Source organism: Sinocyclocheilus anshuiensis, unplaced genomic scaffold (assembly GCF_001515605.1).
Source record: "Sinocyclocheilus anshuiensis isolate Anshui unplaced genomic scaffold, SAMN03320099.WGS_v1.1 scaffold1430, whole genome shotgun sequence".
NCBI classification, from domain to species: domain Eukaryota; kingdom Metazoa; phylum Chordata; class Actinopteri; order Cypriniformes; family Cyprinidae; genus Sinocyclocheilus; species Sinocyclocheilus anshuiensis.
In genome coordinates this window covers 711,586-734,449 of record NW_015555721.1, presented here as the reverse complement: position 1 = coordinate 734,449, position 22,864 = coordinate 711,586, and the positions used below count along the sequence as shown (strand labels likewise).

The window sequence follows — 22,864 nt, the reverse complement described above, 5'->3', positions numbered from 1 at the left end:
GGGGGGGGTCCTCCAGGACAAGTTTGAGAAGCATTGCTCTATTAAAGTTGCGTAATTTAACTTTTTTTTTTTTTGCTTGTCTGCACATTGCATTTTTCCCCTTACTGGGTCATCAAAGATTGCTATTGCAATGGTTTATGGTTTCAAAGATAAGTGGGAAGAGGACCAGAGCTATCTTGGATGGCTAATTGTGAATATCTTTCCATATCCCAGAGACAATAACTGCATTTTTCCTTACACAAAGTCTTATTTTAAAGAACTGAAAGAATATCTACCAAACTTATGGACCAAACGATGGAATCTTTGTTTGGGTTTGCATGCATACCTTCTTTCTTCATGCCAACAGCTAAACATTTCTGAAAGCGGCAGTAAGGACATCGTTTCCTCTGGGCTGGGTTCATGGGGCAGCACTGTGCATCTGCACACGTATAGCGCTTGTTATTCTGTACAGAGCGCTTAAAAAAGCCCTGGTGAGAATATTTGTCTTTAGTATTTAAGAATAATTATATAAATGAAAGAATATATATATATTTTTTAATTAAAGCTACTACTGTGTACTTGTTACTTCCTGACTAATGGAACACTTACCTTACAGCTCTCACATGTGAGTAGACCATAGTGATATCCTGACACCCTGTCACCACACACAGGACAGCCCTCTTCTTGAGTTGCCCTACCGTCTGGGTCTGGTTTTAACTCCTGAGCTATGGGACATCACATTCATTGTAAATGGAAGTGTTAATGGTCCTTTTGTCCACTTTCTTTCTTAAAATAACTCTTACTTGTCACCTTCAGGAAACAGCAAATGAACATCAAGAAGCCTACTGTAAGATGATTGTCTAGGAATGGGCTGTAAGGTTGAACAGTTTTATGACCAGTCTATCTAATAAATCAGCATAGCAGTCTATTATATCTCAAATAGGCTTAGTCTCTTATCACTCGATTGATTAAACCGAGATATAGGGCTTACATAATCCTTACAGTTTGATATTTTCAGCAGCAGTCAAAAGATAAATAAAATGACTTCTGAATGTTTTTTAAATTTGCTGAAGCAAATGTCAATTGAATGAAATCATAAATCTTTTTGATTCACGTCTTCATTATGCCTATTAAACATGACTGAACTGTTCAGCACAAACAAATCATATGACAAGATTTTCTGAATATCGCAACAATCTTATTTCTAATGGAAACTGAATTAGTCATCGACTTCAAATGTTTACTGTGCTCAAATGTATTACATTAGCAATTAATGCTATTGCTAAAGCCATTAAAATCTCTCCGATCTGAAGTTCTACTTACATGTTGACGGTCTCTCTTGTGACGCAAGGTCCTGTGTGTAATCGGCTGAGTGGAGGGCCGTGGGTTGGGGGTGATCCAGGGGATAGTTTGAGATGTTCATGGTCCATAGGAGAGGGGTGGCATGGGTCACTGTAAGCTGTCATTCATAACTGTACAGGCCTCCAGGACTCCGAGCAGTACAGAGAGGAAAACAGGCACAGACACAGGCTATCTCAGAGATGGTGTAAAGGCCCTCAGTTGGACTTTGCTCCATACCGAGGGTAATAAACTTGAGTCTGTCACACCTTCCCAACAAGCAAGATCTCATTCATGCAAGGTGCATTGCAGGAGCAGCATATATGGAGGGACACACTCACCATAAGAAAATAAACACACAAAGATCTAATGCTGAGATACTAATGTGTATCCATTCATGAAACTACCAAATGAGGCTTTTATAATTTGTGTTTATCAAACCAATCCAACTACAGCCATGTGATTATCAAGTGTTTGGTAAACTCCAAGAAGCAGATCATAGAACTTTCATTACAGTCATATTTCTATACACTTAAATCAGATTACTCTAGTGCATCAACACGTAATGTACTGTGTTTTGCTATCTTTTATCAATAAGTGAGGTTCCAGCACCTTTGGAATCAATTACAAAACAAGGAGTCTAGTTATGATGAAGGGAGCAGGTAAGTACAGTGATGTGGGGTCTGACGTCTAAAGCCATAAAACAGTTCAAGGGTGATAGATTAACCTGGGGAATTGAAAAAAGACAAATTCTGTCAAATTAAATGAGGTATTGTCTTGACTGTTAATGAAATGAAAATATGTGCAACCGCAAAGGCCAAAATTTGTTCTTTTACAAATAGCTGGTTGATGATGACTATGTAGCTATTTCACTGTCTATACTGAAAAATCTATGATCTGTGAAATGTGGAATCCGTTATCTTAAATAGTTGAGAAAAAATGACATATTCAGAATTGAAAATATGGAGAAACTTTGTTCACTAAGTATCAAGCAAGCTCCTTGGTCATCTTTTTTGTTCTGTCTGGAAAATAGTGAAGCGTAGATACCAAGCCTGGAAAAATGATTCCAAATCCCACCCACAACTCAAGCATGTTTACTTGACACTAGGTGGCACAATAATGTACAATTTTACTCTGTTGACATACGGATTATGTCAGATCAGATCAACTGAATCAGTTCAGCACTTTTTTGATATTTGAGAAAATAAACATGAATAATCTAAGTACAGTTGTCTCTGCATATTAATGCGCATAATTAATGTGTTTGTAATAAGTTTGCATATGTGTTTTATGTTTTGTATCAGATTTGGTACATCAGGTTTTTTATGGCCTTTATGGTATTATACAGTGAGCAGTGAGAAAGTGGAGTGCACAGGAGGAAAAAACACGTACATTTTATTTAGAGGAAATTGCAATTTGCAATTGGCCAAAAAGTACGAGGAAATAGTTTGTAATGCAAATTAACTGATATAAATTTCAGTTGTCACTCTATATCCCACGTCTTAGTAATAAAAGATTTCAATATCTCACGAGTCAGTAGTTTCAATTGTGAACGGTTGAAGAATTTATATAGTATCTACTACATTTTGTGAAAATTGGCCATAAGGTGGTGCAACCATAAGTGTTCGCTGGCTTCTGTGCAAATAAACCTTTTACCATTGGGCATTAACTGCATCCATCACATCTAGTCTGTCAAATTTAAATTTAGCCAGTGGCCAGTTTCCAACCAGCAGGTTATATATTAATATAAACATAAATGTAAATTAAACATATGACCCATAAGTTGTAAAGAAAAATCCCAATAAAACACAAGATCATTACAATGATGGTTTTATTTTCTTTTTTAAAACAAATGTTTATAACAAATGCTTATAGACCAAATATCATCCCTTGGAGTTTGACATTTCTTCGACAAATGCCCTATTTTTTTTATGTTGTCTACTAAACCAAACCCAACCCTTTTACACTATATGTGCTAATGGTATAATATCCTACAGTGCAAAGTATGTATCCTATACTCAGTAAAAAAAAAGAACATGTAAGGCAGTTTAGCATGCTATGACTACAGGAGTAATGCAGCTCTATGAACTGTGGCTCTGAAAAAGAAATGACAAATAAATGTCTAGTTAGACATTAGACATAGTTATCCTATTATTAATTATAAAAAGAATTCATTTTCTTATTCAAATGAATCATTTACCTTTAAAAGACTTGTTAGAGAGGAAGCTCAAAGAAATTATCCACTCCTAGGACACACAGGCTCACCCTTAACAATAAACCATGCCTCATTGTGTCTGTTCATAATCTTCATTGGGCTGAAAAACACACATACACAATACAATAAACATAAGAATTACTGAAATTAGAGAACGTTACTGGCAGAAAGGAGGTAAACTAAGTGCACCTGTTATAGCCGACATTATAGTGGTACTCTGTCTCATAAGTAGCTTGTACATTGTCCAGCGATGTCTTCAGACTGTCAGCCTGTGATTTGGCCACAAGTGACATCATCCAGCCCCCGTAGCTCTTGACATATACTTTCATATCCGGAGTGTCTGTTAAGTACACCTACAAATAAAGTGCAGGAACAAGTTTAAAAAAACAACAACTTTCAGTTAAATAGAAATCACAGAAAATATCAATGAGACTCACAGATGGATCAGTAGGTTTGGGTGGATTGGCCTGGTATTTGGAGGGCAGGAGGAAGCTGAGACCATAGACTGCTGACTGCCACATGCTCGCGCTATCATTGACTTTAATGAGGACTGGTGCAGTCATGTCAATCTTTGCACCTGGAAAATAAGGGTTATAATTTGATTATAAGGATAAATTTGATGGTTTTTCTTTTTTTTGTGGGAACCTCGCTTCCAATGAACGTTAAATATTTTCTTCATTGCTATGTTTTAATTGAAGTGCATTAGCAGTTTGTTGCTAATTGAAACATATTAAGAAATAAAGAGTCATCTGAATGGTGTACACTCACATGAGATGAAGACTGTACTTATATTAATACTTGTACACTTATAAAATGTGTAGCAATGTGTCGTCTGGTGATGCGAAGAGTGAAAATTAGACATTGAAATGCTAATTACTGAAACAACGATCAGTAGGCCTACCTGTAAGTTACAGCTGAAGAACCAAAGAGGTTCGAAGGCAGAAGAAAGACTGACAAAAAACGAGTATAAACATCAGTGCGGCACACAGGTAGTGAGATGATGGAGAGAATCCTTTCCTTTTTGTTGGACATATAAGGCAATTAATTATGGTGTAGACCGTTCTCTAAACTAAACTAAAAAACTAAAAAGTATTAGTGCAGTTTACAAAAAACTCCACATGTCGATAGATGGCAGTGCAGCCTTTAACATCATGTGTTTTCAATCGAAAGTAGAAAAAAAATACTGAATGCATAATCTTCAGATGAACACAAACAAAGATTTTTAATAATAATAATAATAATAATAATAACCATACCAGTCGTTTTGCTACAGAAGACATTATTTCATCAGCTGGGGTCGTATTCCCGTTGTGTTCACTTTGAGTGGTTTTTGAAGCTTTAGAGGTCCTGTACAAAGCATTATAAGAGCGGATGCGGCTGTTTGTAACTTGAATATGCGAGGCTTCCTTCATTAGCTTCACAAAACAGTCCGTTATGCTGCTTGATATTGCAAACTGGTATTTGTCATGCTATTTCAATTCATTACTGGACACTGGATAGCTTTACAATTTAATGCACATTTTTCTAGCACATTTACAGAATGTTGCAAAATTTGGACTCACAGACATGGGTTATTTTCCTATATATCTTTATTTATGTTCATCTGAAGAAAGAAAGTTATACATCTGGGACGCATGAGGATGAGTAAATAATGAGGAAATTTTAATTTTTTATTTAAAAGTCCCTTACAGGTTTTAATGTCCTTAAGGACATTTGGTCCTCCACAATGTTTGACCCCTTAAAAAGTTGACCCCCAAACAAACTCACCAGCCTCATTTTCTCCAGTGATGTATTTATAAAGTTTCCTGAACGCTCTTGAAGTTGCAATTTCCATGAAATAGGATTCAACTTCTGTGGTCACCCACTTAGCAGCATCATAGTGGCGTACCTGTAGGAATAGAGCACTTCATCTCATTTCCACGATCTGTTTGAGCTTGTCTTTTAAATTTTTTGTGATCTCTTTACTCTTTCATGTTTGTGCTATCTTGTTATCTCACCTCATAACCATCTCCTGCACAAACCAAGTCAAACAGAAAGCACTCTTTTGTCTCTGTGCAGTAACTGGATTCACTAGTGGAGTTCCTGAGAGATGCAAACACAATACATTAAACTTGACCTATACACAACAATGCACATATAATCTTTGTGGTGTGGCTATTCTACAGCTGCAAGGGAAGTAAAAATGAATCTCACCCAACTCTTCCATCTACTGCCACTGCAAAGAGCAGCAAGATCAATCCTGTCAGACAAATCCTTTAAAACATTAAAAACAGAAAAAATGAGGTTACTTTTAGGGAACTCTAGCAGTAACATGTTTGAAGTCCTTTTTATGGTGCTAATGTGGTTTATACTGTACAGCGGTGTAAGAGAGTAAAAGCTTCAGTACTTACATGTTGTAGCTTGAAGCTGTGCAGAGAGGAAGTATGCTCACGTGCGCCTGCAAGCTGTTATTTATTCATGCAACGTTATGAAATCTGTACCCTCCTTCAAGACACACCCCAACCCTGCAGTCATGTAAGCATGTTAAGTAAGAGTTTGTCTTATCCACCAGGGACAGTATTTCATCTTTTTTTTTTATTATTATTTGATTGTCAAATAGCCATGTCTATCCATACAATCTTAAAGCAATGATTCCTAAAGTTTTGTTGTTGTTGTTCTAAAAATGGTCTAAAAAGCGTTTTTTTTTTCCACTATAAAGAACCTTTTGTGGAACGAACAGGTTTCATGACTGTTGAAAGGTTTTTCATGAATGCCTATAAAGAAACATTATTTTTAAGAGTGTACAGTATATTGACAGACATACTTTCATATGCACAGCATTAATTACAGCTTTGCATTGCTTTCATTTTTATGCAATGGCTTGTTTGTGAGTATATACTGGGAAAACAAAGTTGGCTTTTAAGGGTAGATGGGGTTCTCATGAGGTTGTTACACAATAACTTCTGGATTTCATTCAAAACTAAACTGAATCTTCGTGTATGACATTCGATCAATATGGTCAATCTGTCAATGACATATCAAAGCACTGATGTAAAATAAGCAAACAGAACCTTTGACCACAGACTGACCACAGCTCTGTTCATGGTGTGCAGTAGTGAATGTAACAGTCATCCAGATGTTTAAGTAGGCTAAATGTCAAAATTGCTTAACATTTTAGAGTAGAAGAGGAATATTTTTTCAGGTGACCAGCTGCAATTTAAGCCTTTGATAAATGGACAGAGGTCGTTGACCCATATAGACAGTACAATAAATGCAAATATTTTGCCATTTGGTTTTAATATCTCTTCAAGGACATCTAATTAAGTAATGGTTTAAGACAGAATTATTTATGGATGCATAGTTTGAAATGTAACAGACATTTAGATCGTTAAACTGTAGTTTTGTCAGAGTGTAAAAGTTCGAAGTAAATAATAATTTAAAATAATTTAAAAATACATTTAATTTTAAAATAAAACTTGTTTGTTTTATGGGTGAAGCAAAATCCTTTGACACCCAGAATTGTGTTTTTTCATTTAATGCCCAAATAGTTCTTTATGTTCAATTCAGGATATCTTCAAAGGTTTAGCTCTTTGTCTCCTGTACAGCACTGGTGCTATCTGATATCGTTTGTTTAGGGTTTTGTAATGGTTGTACAAGTGCTGGGTGTAGCTGAGTGTCCTGTTTCATGCATTGTACAGTTCACTTTACATAAAAAAGTTCTCTAAACATCTATGATTATTGGTATGATTATTCATCAATGCAGTTACGCAAAGACAACATTATGCAAAATTATGACAAATTGCTCATAAATCATCCACGTTTATTCCAGATCATTTTTATTTTGACACATTAATAGTAGGTTTAACACATTGTTTGTCTTTGGCCATAATTTCCCCCTGCAGATGTTCCTGAAATCTTCATTCGGGAAGTATTAGAGTTCGCCATGCAACTCTTATGTGTGTTTGACAGTTGTTATGCAAGAGTGACATAACAGCGGATCTGTTTTATTCATCAGGAGCTGTCTGCTTTTTCTTCTTAAGTGCCTGTATTTGTTAGTTGTGTGAAGTGTAATCTCTGACAAAACGGAGGATTATAGAGAAATCTGAACCTAGGAAAAACAACTAGTACATTTTGAAAGTTGAAAAATCAAACTGATTAGTTGGAATACTGTTCTTTGGTGTCGTGTGTAAACTGAAGACTAGGAAACACTTTACAAAAAGGTCTTACTTGTTAACATATGCTAATGCATTAACTAACATTGAAACAGTATATTTTACAGCATTTACTAACCTTAATGTTAATAAAATGTTCATTTTCATTTTAGATCACAGTGTATTAACCAATATTAACAGATACAACTTTCGAAATTAAACCTCTTTAAATGCCTAGATTAATCTTAACTAAGATTTAAGTAAATATTAGTTAAAAATATGCTTTAGAAGTATTGTTTGTTAGTTTCTAGTAAATAATGTTAACTATGTCAACAAATGTAACTTTATTAAAAAGTGTTACAGATGACTATTCTTGTGTGGCTTCATGAATCCATTGATGAGAAGTTAACAATAACACAAAAGTGATCATTAGTCATGTGTGGGGGCAACATACTAATTTAAATATGCAAATAAATGTACTAAACAACAGTATAATGCAATTCAAAGAATAAGGAAAGGACGTACCGAACGTAGGATATGAGTGACATTAAAAACAAAATCTGGACTTGTCTGTTCACATCAGCTCTGTAATTAACATGATATCACAGTACTGCTGAATGCTCAAGACTCTGATTGGTTGACAGTCATTCCAACTATTTCCACGTATTTCCTGGTTTGTTGCTAGCATTATAATTTCATATCACTTCAGTAAATTGCCTGCATCACTGAGAACCACAAATGCTGACTCTTGCATACACACACCGCAGCAGTAGTACCTCAGGATGCGTATTAATTGATCCATAATTCAAGGGTTAATCATTCCTTATCTGCATTCTGTGTTTGGTGTGTGTTGCACTGTGTTCATATAGCCTGCAGTGCATTACATATTTAATTCAGGCTGCCTACGCCTTAATACATTGGTTACTTTGAGTGTATTATTTGAAATTACATCAAAAGTGATATGATGTTTCATTCAAAGCAACAGCTGAAGTGATGTAAGTGGTTTAACTGATTGTGCTGCTGTCAGAGTCTGTCAGACTCTTCTTCAATGAGCTCATTGATGCTTTCTATCAGACTGCTCGGACTTAGACAGGTGTTGACAGTGGATCCGCTGCTGATGTGAGCGGGGCTGAGGTAAACCACACGTGGCTTCCTGTTCTTCTGTCTACTGTGTGGGTGAACGCATTCGGTACCAGGTACATGGGGCTCTAGGTAAAGTGACAAACATGCAGATGGTTATATTAATGTAGTTCGGTTTTAAAATATGTCAACTCAATATGAAATGGCATTCACAACCCATGTATAATGTTGATGTATAAATGTGTGATTAATAAATATGTGTGAACTCTTTGTAACAGACATTCAGATGTTCTTGCTTTTTACTGATGCTGTTGGATCAACTCAAATCAAGCTGGAGAACATGATCATCAGGTTTTACAGAAACTTGTGGAGTTCATGCAACTTAATTGCAGCTGGTATTAAAGCAGAGTATTGATGTAATTAATTTTTTTATGCTTTAATGATGGATTTGTTTCTTACAACAAGCATCATTTCGCTTGTCAAGACATTAATTCTCAACTAGTTGTGTGGATTACTTGTGGATTATTGTGATGTTTTTATCAGCTGTTTGGACTCTCATTCTGACGGCACCCATTCACTGCAGAGGATCCATTGTAATGCTGATGTAATGCTAAATTTCTCCAAATCTGTTCCGATGAAGAAACAAACTCATCTACATCTTGGATGGCCTGAGGGTGAGTACATTTTAATCAATTTTAAATTTTGAAGGTAAAATATTCCTTTAATATAATTTGTAATGAAAATATTGTTTTAAATGAGACATTTTCAACAGAGCAGAAGCATTTACACTAGTGGTCTCAGACTTTTACACACCATTGTATAGTTCCCAAAGATGCTGGATGTTTACTCGGAAGAAATTTTACGTTAAAATGTTGATCCATACCAGAATGGGTCCTGAATGCAGAATCCTCCTAGAACTAATTTTCAAATCTATTTGCTATTATTTCTGTAAAATGTATAATATAAAATGTTAACTAGCATTAAGTTACTGTGCTAACACAATACCTAAATGATAATTTGGCTATTATTTACCAATAACTTGCACAGGTGACATCAGTCGAAAATAAAGTCAAAGTCCTCTTAGAAGCAGAGCATATTTAAAGCAGAGCAAATTTAGATTTCATGTTGGCTTTTAAAGAAAATGAATAGTACAATTGTACGAATGAATTGTAACCACACTTAACTTTGCAGGCCTTAAGTGTATTGATCTTATGGCTCAATACAAAAAATACAGTGGTTTGCAGTGTTCCAGGAAGTTAACATATTTTAACATTACTTTTATTGATTGATATTCGTGGTCTGAATACTGTATATAATTAACGCCTACTGTAACACCTTGATTAAATAAATAAGACGTGCAGTCTATACAAACACAAACACAAACTTAAAACGTGAGTAACGGCAAATGATACACATGGTTCTAAAAAGAAAAGGTTTGCACTTTACCCCTGTCGTTATCTGCCATCAGGGCGACACACATTGCAACCATATGATGGTTGTTTCCATAGCGTCGCATAAGCAATACAGCCTTGTCAATTTCAATAAGTCCATGAAACTTCTCTCTCAGTCGCCTCACACTTTTTTCCAACTAAGTCGAGAGAGAGAGAGAGAGAGAATATTTACATGTATTTATCTTTACATGAAAGAACAACCACACTGTATAAAACTGAGTGAGAGACTCCTGTGTGGTCTTTAAAATTAATACAAAGGGGATTTTATATGCAGGAAAACATCAATCCGTTTTTTAACCTACATACAATATGCACTATGACTGTTGAGGAAGTTACTGCACTATACTTCCTTTAACCCCTTAAAGGTGGGGTAAGTGATTTTTCAAAAACGCTTTAGAAAACTGATTCGGGCCGAATAACAAAACAAACTTGTAGCCAATCAGCAGTAAGGGGCGTGTCTACTCATGATGTGGAGGAGAGAGCGTTCAGTGCACAGGACGGACATTAGCCGAGCCGAGCGACAGAAAGATAGAGATGGCGGATAAAAAAACAAAAGAGGAAAACGTCTGCGGAACAAAAGAAGGCTGAAGGCAAGAAGTAGGACCCGTGTAAATATCGGATCAGCTTTCCAGCGCTGGAGAGAACTCAAGGAGGCCTGCGATCGGACACCGAGGTTGCTTTGTTTCTTCTCGATAGGTGAGTAACACCGTGTCTGCGCCGCAACAGCTAAAGTCTGTCTAGTTCACTGGACGCGACAAAGCAACCGTTGAAAATCATTTGAAATTTGTGTCAATACGTCATGAATAGAATGCAGCAGCAGTTTTCTGTCGGGGATTTGTCGTGTCGTGTCGCGCCGCATCCAGTGTAGACCATACATATGTATATATATCTATGGTGTAGACAGTATTACTGATTATAATGAGTTCTATAGTATTTTGTCGCGCCGTGCCACTCACGTCCGGTGTAGAAACGGTGTAACATTGGCTTTGCTTTGTTTCACAGAACTAATCGTTGTCTGGGTTGTGTACGTATGTGTGGGGCGGAGCTATCAAAATAGGGCCGAGACACTTTTGGGGTAGGAGCGTGTTTGTTTTGGTCATTTCAATGTCAACATTGGCTACCAGAACTCGCTTACCCCACCTTTAACTGTCACTGTCCCGTATAAGTTTACTTCAATATATTACAATTAAATCCTAATCTAATCATAACAAACTATATATCGTTGGAAAGGTCTAAGACTCCTAAATAGATATTTACAACTGTTTGTTGTTAAACATTATGTAGGAACAGTAATAGATTAATTTATGACAAGAGTGCACCTCAAAACATATACATCATAACACGAGTTCTGACCTGTGTCACAAAAATTATTTTTCGTTTCTTGTTTCCCTATTACATGTTTTAGTAATCATCAAAAATTATATATCATTTGAAAGCTTAAAACCTCGAAATTCATCCTGTCAAAACCATTTTGAAATCGGACATTGCCTTACCATGGAAATGGTACTTTAAAATCTTTTAGCGGGCTCCTCCCCCTTAGTGGGCGGTGTCAAGTGTCATATATCGGATCAGCTTTCCAGCGCTGGAGAGAACTCAAGGAGGCCTGCGATCGGACACCGAGGTTGCTTTGTTTCTTCTCGATAGGTGAGTAACACCGTGTCTGCGCCGCAACAGCTAAAGTCTGTCTAGTTCACTGGACGCGACAAAGCAACCGTTGAAAATCATTTGAAATTTGTGTCAATACGTCATGAATAGAATGCAGCAGCAGTTTTCTGTCGGGGATTTGTCGTGTCGTGTCGCGCCGCATCCAGTGTAGACCATACATATGTATATATATCTATGGTGTAGACAGTATTACTGATTATAATGAGTTCTATAGTATTTTGTCGCGCCGTGCCACTCACGTCCGGTGTAGAAACGGTGTAACATTGGCTTTGCTTTGTTTCACAGAACTAATCGTTGTCTGGGTTGTGTACGTATGTGTGGGGCGGAGCTATCAAAATAGGGCCGAGACACTTTTGGGGTAGGAGCGTGTTTGTTTTGGTCATTTCAATGTCAACATTGGCTACCAGAACTCGCTTACCCCACCTTTAACTGTCACTGTCCCGTATAAGTTTACTTCAATATATTACAATTAAATCCTAATCTAATCATAACAAACTATATATCGTTGGAAAGGTCTAAGACTCCTAAATAGATATTTTACCACTGTTTGTTGTTAAACATTATGTAGGAACAGTAATAGATTAATTTATGACAAGAGTGCACCTCAAAACATATACATCATAACACGAGTTCTGACCTGTGTCACAAAAATTATTTTTCGTTTCTTGTTTCCCTATTACATGTTTTAGTAATCATCAAAAATTATATATCATTTGAAAGCTTAAAACCTCGAAATTCATCCTGTCAAAACCATTTTGAAATCGGACATTGCCTTACCATGGAAATGGTACTTTAAAATCTTTTAGCGGGCTCCTCCTCCCCCTTAGTGGGAGGTGTCATATTCCAAATGTATTACGGTCTTTTAGAATCAAAACTTTTCATAATCTTGACAAAATACATATCGTTGGAAAGGTCCGAGTCTCAAGATTCCATATTCGGCTATTTTGTCACAGACATAAAATTGAGAGAGAAATTGATACATTTGTGACAGAAAAATGCATCAAAAAATTAAATGGCGTTTGGATGGCACCCGGTGGCTGTTTGTGGTATAACGCCTAAACAAAATTGCATAGAACCTCAATTTTTTTGTATCAACTTCAAATTTGGAACACAACTTATTTAGACATGGCTTTAATTTTATAGCAATTTTGGATTAAAACACATTTTATAAAATATTTATTTTATATAAAATACAATAAAAATAGTACAGTACATTTTATTTACTGTAAATTTAAACTTCTATAACATTTTTTATGCTTTCATTTTTTGAAATGATTTCACTTCTGCAATAATCTGCAGACTGTCTTCTTTAAAAAGAGACCAACCTTAGGTCTGTATTCTAAAGCGTTTATGAACTAGATAAAAAAGTTCATCAAGACAAACTTTAGGTTGGCTTGAGAAAGCCTAGCCTGAAAGTTTAAAGCAGTTGTAAAAACAGCCTGAAGTTTGAAAATGTAGGTAGATTAGATAGATGTTGATAACATGTTTCTAGCATGATTAGCATGTTTTTAACATGATTAGCCAGTTAAGAGGTTCATAGCGTGTCATATTGTATCCAAAATATCATACGCCATCTAACTGTAATATGTTTATACGAATAGCAAATACTGTACCTCCACTTCTTCACGCATTCGACTCATCTCTTGGTGTGGTTTTAGTACCTGTAATGACAGCGCTAAACCTCTTATACTGTGACACCGTTACCTGTAGAGCTTTCAGTGTGTTAGTGTTTGTTAGTAGTGTATGTTAGTTAGTGTGATATGTCACTTTCAGTTTGATTAAAAATACATAATGACCACTAGAGGTCGCCACAATACAGCTGTAAACCGAGCACAAAATAAAAGCACTCTCGACTGTTCATGCAAATTTGTAGTGAGGATTTGGATTCATGGAGTAATTCGGATCTCTTGAATCATTATCAGAGATAATTAAAAAGAATCATTCAGGGCTGCGTTTCCCAAAAGCTTCGTAAGCTTAAATTGATCGTGGCTCCATTTGGTTTCATTGGTTTTACGATGCTTTTGGGAAACGCAGTATAGTATTAAACCGCTTCAAAACAATTTAGGGCATATATTATTCTATGCCTATATGATGATGACGATAATAATAATAATAATGTTATTACTACTAGCCTATTGTTATTATTATTATTATTGTTGTTGTTGTTATACAGTCAATGACTTCAAATCCCAGGGTTCTCTGAACGCAAACGCGACCTCTGCACATGACTTGTTTTCACAGTGCGGCTCTTGTGCAGAACTCATGCGTTCCGGCTGAAAGGAGTTTATGGATGACAAGAGGTCTGTGAAAAGGACACAGGACTGTACATGCTGCAGAACGGACAGTTTAACTGCATTCAGTAAGTGCATGTCCCAGAACACCTCAAACAGGTTGTGTGCTTTTGTTTTTCACGCAGTGCAACTGTCGTCACTGTCATTTTTGAAAGCTTAATATTAAAACGAGACGACCTTTATAAAACATAACACTTGGCATGCGGTTTTAGATGTGAAATGTATCAAATCTCTACTGACCAGTTAAAACGGGCTCATCATGAGGCGCGCTCATGCTGAGAAAATCTGATTAAGATTTAATCCGTACTCCAGAAACCTTTCGGTGTTGTCTGTACATTTATTTTCCCTTTAAATGTTCACCTAGCACGAAAAATGTGAAGCTTTAATATAGGGCTCTTGTTACAGTGTAGTTACTGACCTTTGCATTTTTAAGAGCTTGTAAATGTACGTGGCATTGTTGCTATGTGCTGTATCTTAATATATTTACATGTGGGTCAAAGACGAAAAAGGGTTTAAGCATAAAAACAATAAGTGAAATACTGCTTTAAATTGTTGTTGTTTTTCCCAAATTTAAAAAAAAGGTTTCTGTTTTTTTTTTTAAACATATCTTTATTAACTTTTCCAAAACGTTTACAAGTAAACAAGGAACACTTATGATCAAACCTTCTTCCCCATCCCCACAGCCACAAAGCCTTGGCAGGCAAAATAAATAAAAGAAAATAAATAAATGAATACAATCCTGATTGTTGTTATATTTAAATTACATATCTTCACACTGTCAGACTCTGTTCCATGTTTTGTGTGTGTCCTGCTCCCCATGTGCCTTCCCATGCCCTTATTTGGTTAGTTTCCTGTTCCTGTCCTGATTAGTTTAGTTCATTTGTCCCAGGTGTTTCCCTTGATGTTTCATTGCTCCCAGGTGTGTCTCGTCATCCCCTCCTCCTGTGTGTGTGTATAAATAGTGTTCCCAGTCCCAAGTTCTCTGTCTGCTGTTGAATGTCTTCCTGTGTTCGTCTCCCTTGGTTCCTTGGTGCAAATAAAGTCTTGGTAAAGTATTCTCCAGCGTCTCCTCGTTCCTCGTGTGTGTGCAACGTGACAGAAGAGCGGACCAAACTGTAAGCGGCCTCCCTTCCCCGTGTTTGATTTCTGGTTTTTGTAAGTTTTTGTTTTGCCCTTTTTTCCCGTGTGCTCCTCCCCGTCCCCATATGGAGGAGCGGTTAATGTTCATCTCAGTGGCTCAAGCGAGCCCAGACCCCGTCGTCTTCGCGAGGGCGTTTGTGCCGCTCGCCCTCGCCAGCTCCCTCGAGGGGGAAACCCTCGCGACGCTGTTCCGGATCGGGATGACGTTCCACCATCCCACGGAGCTCCCAGACACCACCAACCTCGGCTGGAAGGATACAATCATCCGGTGTCTGGAGAGTCTCCGATCCCAATCCGGAACCCCTCTGCCAGCCATTCCCGGGTCAAGTCAGCCGTCAGTTAGTGTGGCAAGCCCCGAGGACGTGAGTGTGGCAAGCCCCGGTAATCCGCCCTTTAGATAGACAATCTTGTGTGGAGAATGTTTCCAATAAGGACATTGGGGGGAGTTGAGCAGAATTCTTCAGGTGTGAAAAAATAAAACTTCTAATTTGCAGATATTTAAAAGAATGTTTTCGAGGTAAATGGAACTTCACTACAAGCTTGTCAAATGACATTAGAATATTGTCTTCATACAAATCCATCACCCTCCCAATGCCCTTATTCAACCATAGTTTAAACCCCATATCATTTTTGGCTGGGCTGAAATGATCAAAAAGTTTTCTGTTTAATTTAATTGCAATTTTGTTTTTCTGAGCAAAAGATAAATATCTTACATTTTCCCTGATTTACAGAAGACTAAAATGTCATTCAGTGTAACATTCTTGTCAGGCATAATTACAACAAAACTCAATTTATGACATATTAAAAGACTAATTACTTTCACCCCAAATACTAATTAGTTGTAATTTTACATTTGTAAAATTTGCCTCTATCCTAGGTTTTGCCCATTGGTCAGTAAGAATGGTTTACTCATTTAAAACACAATAACATTTCATATGCTCCCTTATTCTTTTATATATTTTAATATGTACAATAATGAATAAGCATGTTGTTTGAATTTTTACATAAATATTGTGTTACACTGAATGACAATTTAACATTATTTAAACCAAATCTTGACATTTTATTCTCCAAAAACTTATTTGAAACCTTAAAAGTAGACACATTACTTACTTTTAATGTGCTTTCTATGAATATAAAACACTTTTGTACATTTCTTTTGATGCGGACATTTTAACGTCTTTGACCCATGTGTAACTGAGATTAACGTACCAAAGAAAGATGGTCATAAAATGGTTGTGATTCTGAACAGAAAATTGGCTATAGCTATGGCAAATATAGTGTTACTAAAGTTTAATGCTTTGTAAATGGTTTCAGATTAGAAATCATCCTTGAACGAAAGTTATGGGGACACGAAAGATTTTGGTGACAGGATGCTCCTCTGGAATTGGTTTGGCGTTGGCTGTCCGTCTTGCAAAAGATAAATTAAGGCGCTTCAAAGGTAAGAAGACTGTATATGAATGTAAAACGCCTATTAGAATTTTATAAATATGCATGTGTATATAACTCAAAGTTTCAACATTACAAAGGAACAGTTTCAAATACTGTTCCTTCGATGATAACTAACTAGCAAAGGAACAAATAAGTAAAACAATATTAACATTCTAGTAACTACTATTAATTAACATGAAACTGAGATTAATGCATTAGTAAGTAGCACTCAGTTGAATGTGGTAGTTCACTATTAGCTAATCAGTAACTTCTACTGTATTTTTTCATGCCTCCCAGGGGACTACATACAGTTTTATAATTAATGTGAAACTAATCAATAACTAACGCAGGACAAATTATTTTTTAATTTGATTTTGACATTAACATGTAATCACTTACAGAATCAATAGATAATAATATGTTAATAATTAGTACATTTTATTGGTTTTTTATTTTTATTTTTGCAGAACTAATAACAGGCTATGGACAATTTCAAAGAAACTGATATTTAATTGCAGTTTTTTTGCAACTTACTCCTGTGGTCAATTTTCTGGTGTCCCTCTGAACTTAACACTGTATCATACGGGAGCATTTTGAATTATCAGCCTAAAAAAAACTGTTTGCATTTAATAGTGCTATTACTTGCTAATTGGTTAGGTAAAGTTTGTTGTTAGTTAATCATAGCTACTAGAATGTTGGAACATGATGGAACAATATTCTTACAGAATGTACATTAGATAATGAACAGGTAAGTGTAATATGACGTAACAATGTTGTTAATGTTTTAAGTCTTACTATTGATTGTGCCTGAGTTAGTTGTGGCCACTATGAGGGACCTGGATAAGAGAGAAGCTCTGGAGAGAGCAGCTGGAGAATCCCTCAACAGATCCCTGGAGATCCGACAGCTGGATGCCACCTGTGAGGACTCTATCAGAGAGTGTGTGAACAGCTTGCCAAATCAACAAGTGGATGTGTTAGGTGACATTAAGAGTTTCCTTTCCAATTAAAATTCCCTTCATTCACTTCATCTTTGTTTCTGAGCAATGCAGCTTCATAGCGATATGACCAAAAATTGAGTGTCTTTTGACTTGACTAAAAGCTTTTCAATAAAAATAGTAAGTTTTTAATACCACATTTGTGCAATATTCAACATTTGTGTTACCACACGGTGTTCATCAGCTAAATTTAATGCTCAAATTTGCATCACTTGTATCAGTTCCGTACCCACTGTATACATATACACACCAAATGTTTGGTGCTAGATTTGCTGCTGATGTTTCTAAAAAAAAAAGCATAATCATATCTTTTTGTTTTCACACATACTGTTTGATTTAGACTCTACCACACTGTTTTGTAGTGAATAATGCCGGTGTGGGTATGATTGGTCCTTTGGAGTGTCAGAATGTAAGCGCTATGCAGGAACTCTTCAACACTAACTTCTTTGGGCTGGTGAGACTGGAAAAGGAACTGCTGCCTGACATGAAGCGGCGTCAGAGTGGACACATCGTAGTGATGAGCAGCGTCCTGGGAATCCAGGGTAATACCACATAGCTCATTTATTATAAGCCGTATATATTCAACTGAAAGAACCATAAAATTACTGTTTAAAAAAATATATTTTTAGAGTACTCTTTTTTTTTTTTTTTCAGGACTATTTTTCAATGATGTATATGCTGCCTCTAAATTTGCTGTAGAGGGGTTTTGTGAGAGTCTTGCTGTGCAAGCTATGAAGTTCAATGTCAAGTGAGTACAAAATAAAACAAATGTCCTAGCAAACTGATAAAAAAGGCTAGGTTACCTAAATAAGGTAAATTCACTTTTAATCAGCTGGTCTCAAAGTGATTTTTAGTGAATGTTCCATTCTAGTGTGCAGGTAATATAATATTAATGAAATAAAAGGCCACTTAAGTGAATATACACTACATAATTAAAGAAAATACACTTTCATAACTGTTTCTTAACACACTTAAGTACATTTTTAAAATGTGCACTTTGTAATAAAGTCAAATTAAAAGTATTACTTTAAGGTCTTTTGTCATGCTTTAAAGAATTACATTTATTTTTATGTGTTGACTAACAGACTAAAGCACATGTAAAGTACTTCATTAAAATTTTAATTATAGCGTATTGTTTGAGATTACATGTAAAGTTTATATTTTAAATGTATTAAATTGCAACGTCATGCATTTAAGCATCCGAAAATTGAAACATTCAATTCACACTTAATTATATTATTTTTATAATAACAACTCTAATTACAAGTATGCGAAGGGTAAACATGCAACAACCACAAAGTGTCTAAATACCTTTGTCTTTCTTGAAACTATATACAGTATTTTTTTAAATTCACTATATTATGTTAATGATCCATAAACCATGGATCACTTATGATCCATAAATGATCCAATTAATGCATTGTAAGTGTGGCTTATATACAAATCTCACAGGATGACGTTAGTGGAGCCAGGCCCAGTTGTAACTGAATTTGAGAAGAAAGTGTATGAAGAGGCAGAGAAGATGGATCTCTCAGAGACTGACGAGGAGACAGCTCGCATCTTCCGTCAGATCTACCTTAAATATTCACATAAAGTTTTTAACTCAGTCGGGCAGACACCTGAGGAAGTGGCAGAGGTGAGTGTGTGGATGGGCTGTTCTGTTATTCGTTAAGGCTCCCTGTTCAACTGAGTGACAGAGAAATGTCTCTTTTTTTTCTTACAGCAAACTCTCCAGCTGATTGTGTCCAAAAACCCTCCATTTCGTCATCAGACCAATCGTTTGTACATGCCACTGACTGCCATGAAGCATGCTGACCCAACAGGGCGTCTACCCATAGATGCATTATATAAAATGATCTTCCAGCATGACCGTATGTTCAATGCTAGTCTTGAGTATTCTACGCATACTTCACAGGAGAATGGGTGCTGCCTAAAAAGCTCTCTGAGGATTCTGATGGAGAAAAACATTTCAAAAGCATTTCAGAGACAGTTTTATGGCAGTCAGTGCTCAATGCAAATAATAAAATGCGGCAAAACCACAGATAGCATAGCAACAGTTTTACTACTATGATGGGTCGCTACTGGATGTCCAAGGTAAAGTCTGGATCCTGAAGCACTGTTCTATCTTTAACCTCAAAACAACTGTACTAATCATGATCAAATACATAATGTTTAGTTGCAAACTGCAGTGTAACAGCTCTAGTGTCCTTTTCATGTTCTAATTGTTTTTAACAGTCAAGGGGCTGTATGTAGAATTCAGAAACCCTTCCTATTAGCGGTGGCCATTAAGTGAACTGCAGCCAGCAACTTGCTTGCTTGTGCTTGCCCTAGTGAGACTAAAGGCGATTCCATGCCCGATATACTCACGGTGAAGTTCTTTTTTTTTGTTCTTTGCTTAGAAGTAAAATAATGTTGGAAATAAATTGGCAACGACACTGTTAACGAACTCCTGATGTTGTCCACACTACTGAGAGCAAGGTTTAGATGAATATGTAAATATGTGCTGTGTGCTGATAATATAGTTTATCTAGTAAAAAACAGCAGCTGCCACAAACATGCCACCGGAAGTGCAGCTGCCGCGAGTTGCACTTGCTCTCTCTCACATACTTTCCTCTCAAGATAAACACACAACAAAATGGCAGAGGTGAGAAAGCAGAAGCTAAGAAAGTATCTGATCATAGCAATGTGGATATGTTTGCACCAGTTCTGCAGTTCACCGGCATCACGACGACGGATAAGGTAATTAAAATTACACTGTTATGATAGTTCAGTTCTAAGTGTATCTGAGATATGGACCATAGGCTATATTTTGAATTAACCCTTTTTTTGCAAAACACATTCACCTTTTAGGCAGTATAGTATTTTAAACATTGTATATATAAGCATTCGTTTCTTGTGTAAGAATGGAAGAGGAGCGCGTGTAAATGTCACGCTGATATTCCAAAAATGTCCTCGACATAAAAATCTGTCTAACCTTACATTCTTTCAAAGATTCTGAAGATAATTGTTTCTCATGGGAATAAGCGATTTTCAGCATTTACATGGGACGTCGGTGATTTAGTGTAAAAATCCCCAGCATAATACCTACTGTTTTTGACACCAATGTCCCCTGTGGTAATTTAATTTGCCGTCCGAATCCACATCTCTGAGTTTTCAAGAAGAAATCCATTCAAAATTAAATTTTAAATAGTTTTTGACCACTGCTGAACACGTACAGCACTTCGCTAATTTGCATGCATATTACAGGGGGAAAAAATGTTGAAATGCTGTAAAGTATAAGAACAATATTTCATAACTGCTCCACAACAGCGAGTGGAAGAAAAAATGCATGTAATGAAATGGGTCATTAATTTCTATGGCAGCAACAGGTATGCAATACAATTTTAAAATATGCAATAGGCATACAATTACATAAAAATATAAACCAAACAGGTACCTCATGTAAATAAGAGGTAGCATTAACTTTTTTTCTGCTAATCTCCACCTTTTTATTGACATCCAACATTTTGAGAGATAGAATATTCTAGACAGAAATTTGCTTATGCACTGTGGAAAAAATAATAATAATTCGCCAACCGAATCCATGAGTTTTATCACTGAGGTGCCATGTAAATACAGACGTCCACATGAGAAATAAGTTTCATTACAAGCTGTTCACACATTGGAAATAAAAAGCATGAAAATTCTTAGCCCTTTACAAATAAAATATAAAAAACATGTATTTTCGGAAGTTCATCCATAAATGTTGTTAAAGACATTGAAAGTGTTCAGATGTTTTGCACTAGCTTGATGTGTTGCATTGAGTGTTTGGTCTGCAAGGCTTAAATTAATCTCAATAACCATTATGTGGTTGCCTTATAACGGCATAATTGAACTACAGGCTTGAAATTTCCCACATGTGCTCCTCTTCTCATGAGAAACAACACATGCAAAAACAAACAACTTGTACTCAGGTCGAGAGGGAGTAAAATCTTCGAGTGGCAGGCGCATTCAGTGGTGGCAGATCTTTGTGGCAGGCAGCTGCTTCTGCCACGCAAAGATTTTACCTTTACTGCTCATGTCTACAAGTCAGCTAAACTTCACATGCAGAAGCTACAATATCACTGAATACCAATAGAGGACGTGTCAATTTCAGATTTTGTGTTTTTAAAGGAACACTCCACTATTTTTGAAAATAGGCTAATTTTCCAACTCTCCTAGAGTTAAAAAGTTGAGTTTTACCGTTTTCGAATCCATTCAGACGATCTCCGGGTCTGGCGGTAGCACTTTTAGCTCAACTCCGCTAGAGTTAAACAGTGGAGTTTTACCGTTTTCGAATCCATTCAGCCGATCTCCGGGTCTGGCGGTAGCCTACACTACCGGGTCTGCGTAATATCATTGCGCCTGCTGCACCCATAGTATGGCAGCAAAGTTCCTTGATTATTACGCAGGAATGAGAGTATAGTTCCTAGCCATATCGGCCTAGAAAATCGCAACTTTTCATTTTCCGTCGGTCTTAGTACACGATGTAACTACAGAAGAGTCAAGTTTTAAATAGGAAAAATATAGAAACTCTTTGGTCATTTTTGAGCGAGATGCTAACGGTCTAATCAGATTCAATGATCTATGCTAAGCTACAGCTAAAAGTGCTACCGCCAGACCCGGAGATCGGCTGAATGGATTCGAAAACGGTAAAACTCAACTGTTTAACTCTAGGGGAGTTGGAAAATTAGCCTATTTTCAAAAATAGTGGAGTGTTCCTTTAAATTCTCCACGTGAAAGCTCCAACACGAATGAGACAGGGGTAGCAGCAGCCTGGCGCAATGGGCGTGCCGAAAGGAGGCGTTCCAAAAGGTGAATCAGTACAACAGAAACTACCCTTAAGCCAGCCCTAACCCTACCCCCCACACCCTGACAGACAGCTTTGTCGACTAATCACGAAGACCTTTCTCCACACCCATCGCCCCAGCCTGCAGTATCCCCACTTGCCACGAATGGCTGTTGGTGTTTCCCCTTCAGGAACTCGAGCAGAACTTCTTCGAGAAGAAGTCGCTTTGGGAATGCCTCTGCGTGACCGTGTTCTGAAGCACGTGTCAAATCAGCCCAATGGAGTAGCGAGACGTCACGAGCGGGGTGACGTAAGCACCAGAAAGTATAAAAGCGCATCCAG

General features: G+C 36.8%; 3 protein-coding genes and 1 pseudogene across 4 annotated transcripts in view; 1 reads left to right on the top strand and 3 right to left on the bottom strand.

Moving 5' to 3' along the window:
* The window catches only part of LOC107672469 (nuclear receptor subfamily 5 group A member 2-like), a 4,968-nt gene extending 3,437 nt beyond the window's left edge, over window positions 1–1,531 (bottom strand). Inside the window, exons 1-3 of the mRNA XM_016465666.1 lie at window positions 1,303–1,531; window positions 589–704; window positions 326–467 (exon numbers count right to left, since the gene is read on the bottom strand). Of these exons, the coding sequence (XP_016321152.1) occupies window positions 326–467; window positions 589–704; window positions 1,303–1,402 (358 nt within the window). The 5' untranslated portion in view covers window positions 1,403–1,531. The remainder of the gene's footprint in view (window positions 1–325; window positions 468–588; window positions 705–1,302) is intronic.
* Window positions 1,532–3,130: 1,599 nt separating this feature from the next.
* Window positions 3,131–5,975, bottom strand: LOC107672470 (heme-binding protein 2-like). Of its 2 annotated transcripts, none has more exons than XM_016465668.1 (8): window positions 5,923–5,975; window positions 5,726–5,785; window positions 5,530–5,614; window positions 5,300–5,420; window positions 3,970–4,109; window positions 3,722–3,885; window positions 3,518–3,632; window positions 3,131–3,439 (listed from the first exon to the last, which is right to left on the bottom strand). In XM_016465668.1, coding segments are annotated over exons 1-7 (651 nt in total). In that variant the 5' UTR covers window positions 5,925–5,975; the 3' UTR covers window positions 3,131–3,439; window positions 3,518–3,553. The 2 variants fall into 2 exon arrangements, with proteins under 2 accessions (XP_016321154.1, XP_016321153.1); XM_016465667.1 differs by having other exon boundaries at window positions 3,131–3,413; window positions 5,923–5,974.
* Window positions 5,976–8,425: 2,450 nt separating this feature from the next.
* Window positions 8,426–13,493, bottom strand: LOC107672459 (repressor of yield of DENV protein homolog). Its single transcript, XM_016465651.1, has 3 exons — window positions 13,472–13,493; window positions 10,189–10,330; window positions 8,426–8,870 (listed from the first exon to the last, which is right to left on the bottom strand). Exons 1-3 carry the CDS (start codon window positions 13,487–13,489, stop codon window positions 8,686–8,688), a joined length of 345 nt encoding a protein of 114 aa, XP_016321137.1. The 5' UTR covers window positions 13,490–13,493; the 3' UTR covers window positions 8,426–8,685.
* A 495-nt stretch (window positions 13,494–13,988) lies between these two features.
* On the top strand, window positions 13,989–19,727 carry LOC107672444 (retinol dehydrogenase 8-like; annotated as a pseudogene).
* Window positions 19,728–22,864: the final 3,137 nt, after the last annotated feature.

Coding starts and splice junctions, on each gene's coding strand:
- LOC107672470 (XM_016465668.1), bottom strand. Junction 5,421..5,529: donor GTGCAGGAGATGGTTATGAG/GTGAGATAACAA, acceptor CTATTCCTACAG/GTACGCCACTATGATGCTGC. Junction 4,110..5,299: donor CACTGGAGAAAATGAGGCTG/GTGAGTTTGTTT, acceptor CTTATTTTCCAG/GTGCAAAGATTGACATGACT.
- LOC107672459 (XM_016465651.1), bottom strand. Junction 8,871..10,188: donor GATGGCAGATAACGACAGGG/GTAAAGTGCAAA, acceptor CACTTTACCTAG/AGCCCCATGTACCTGGTACC.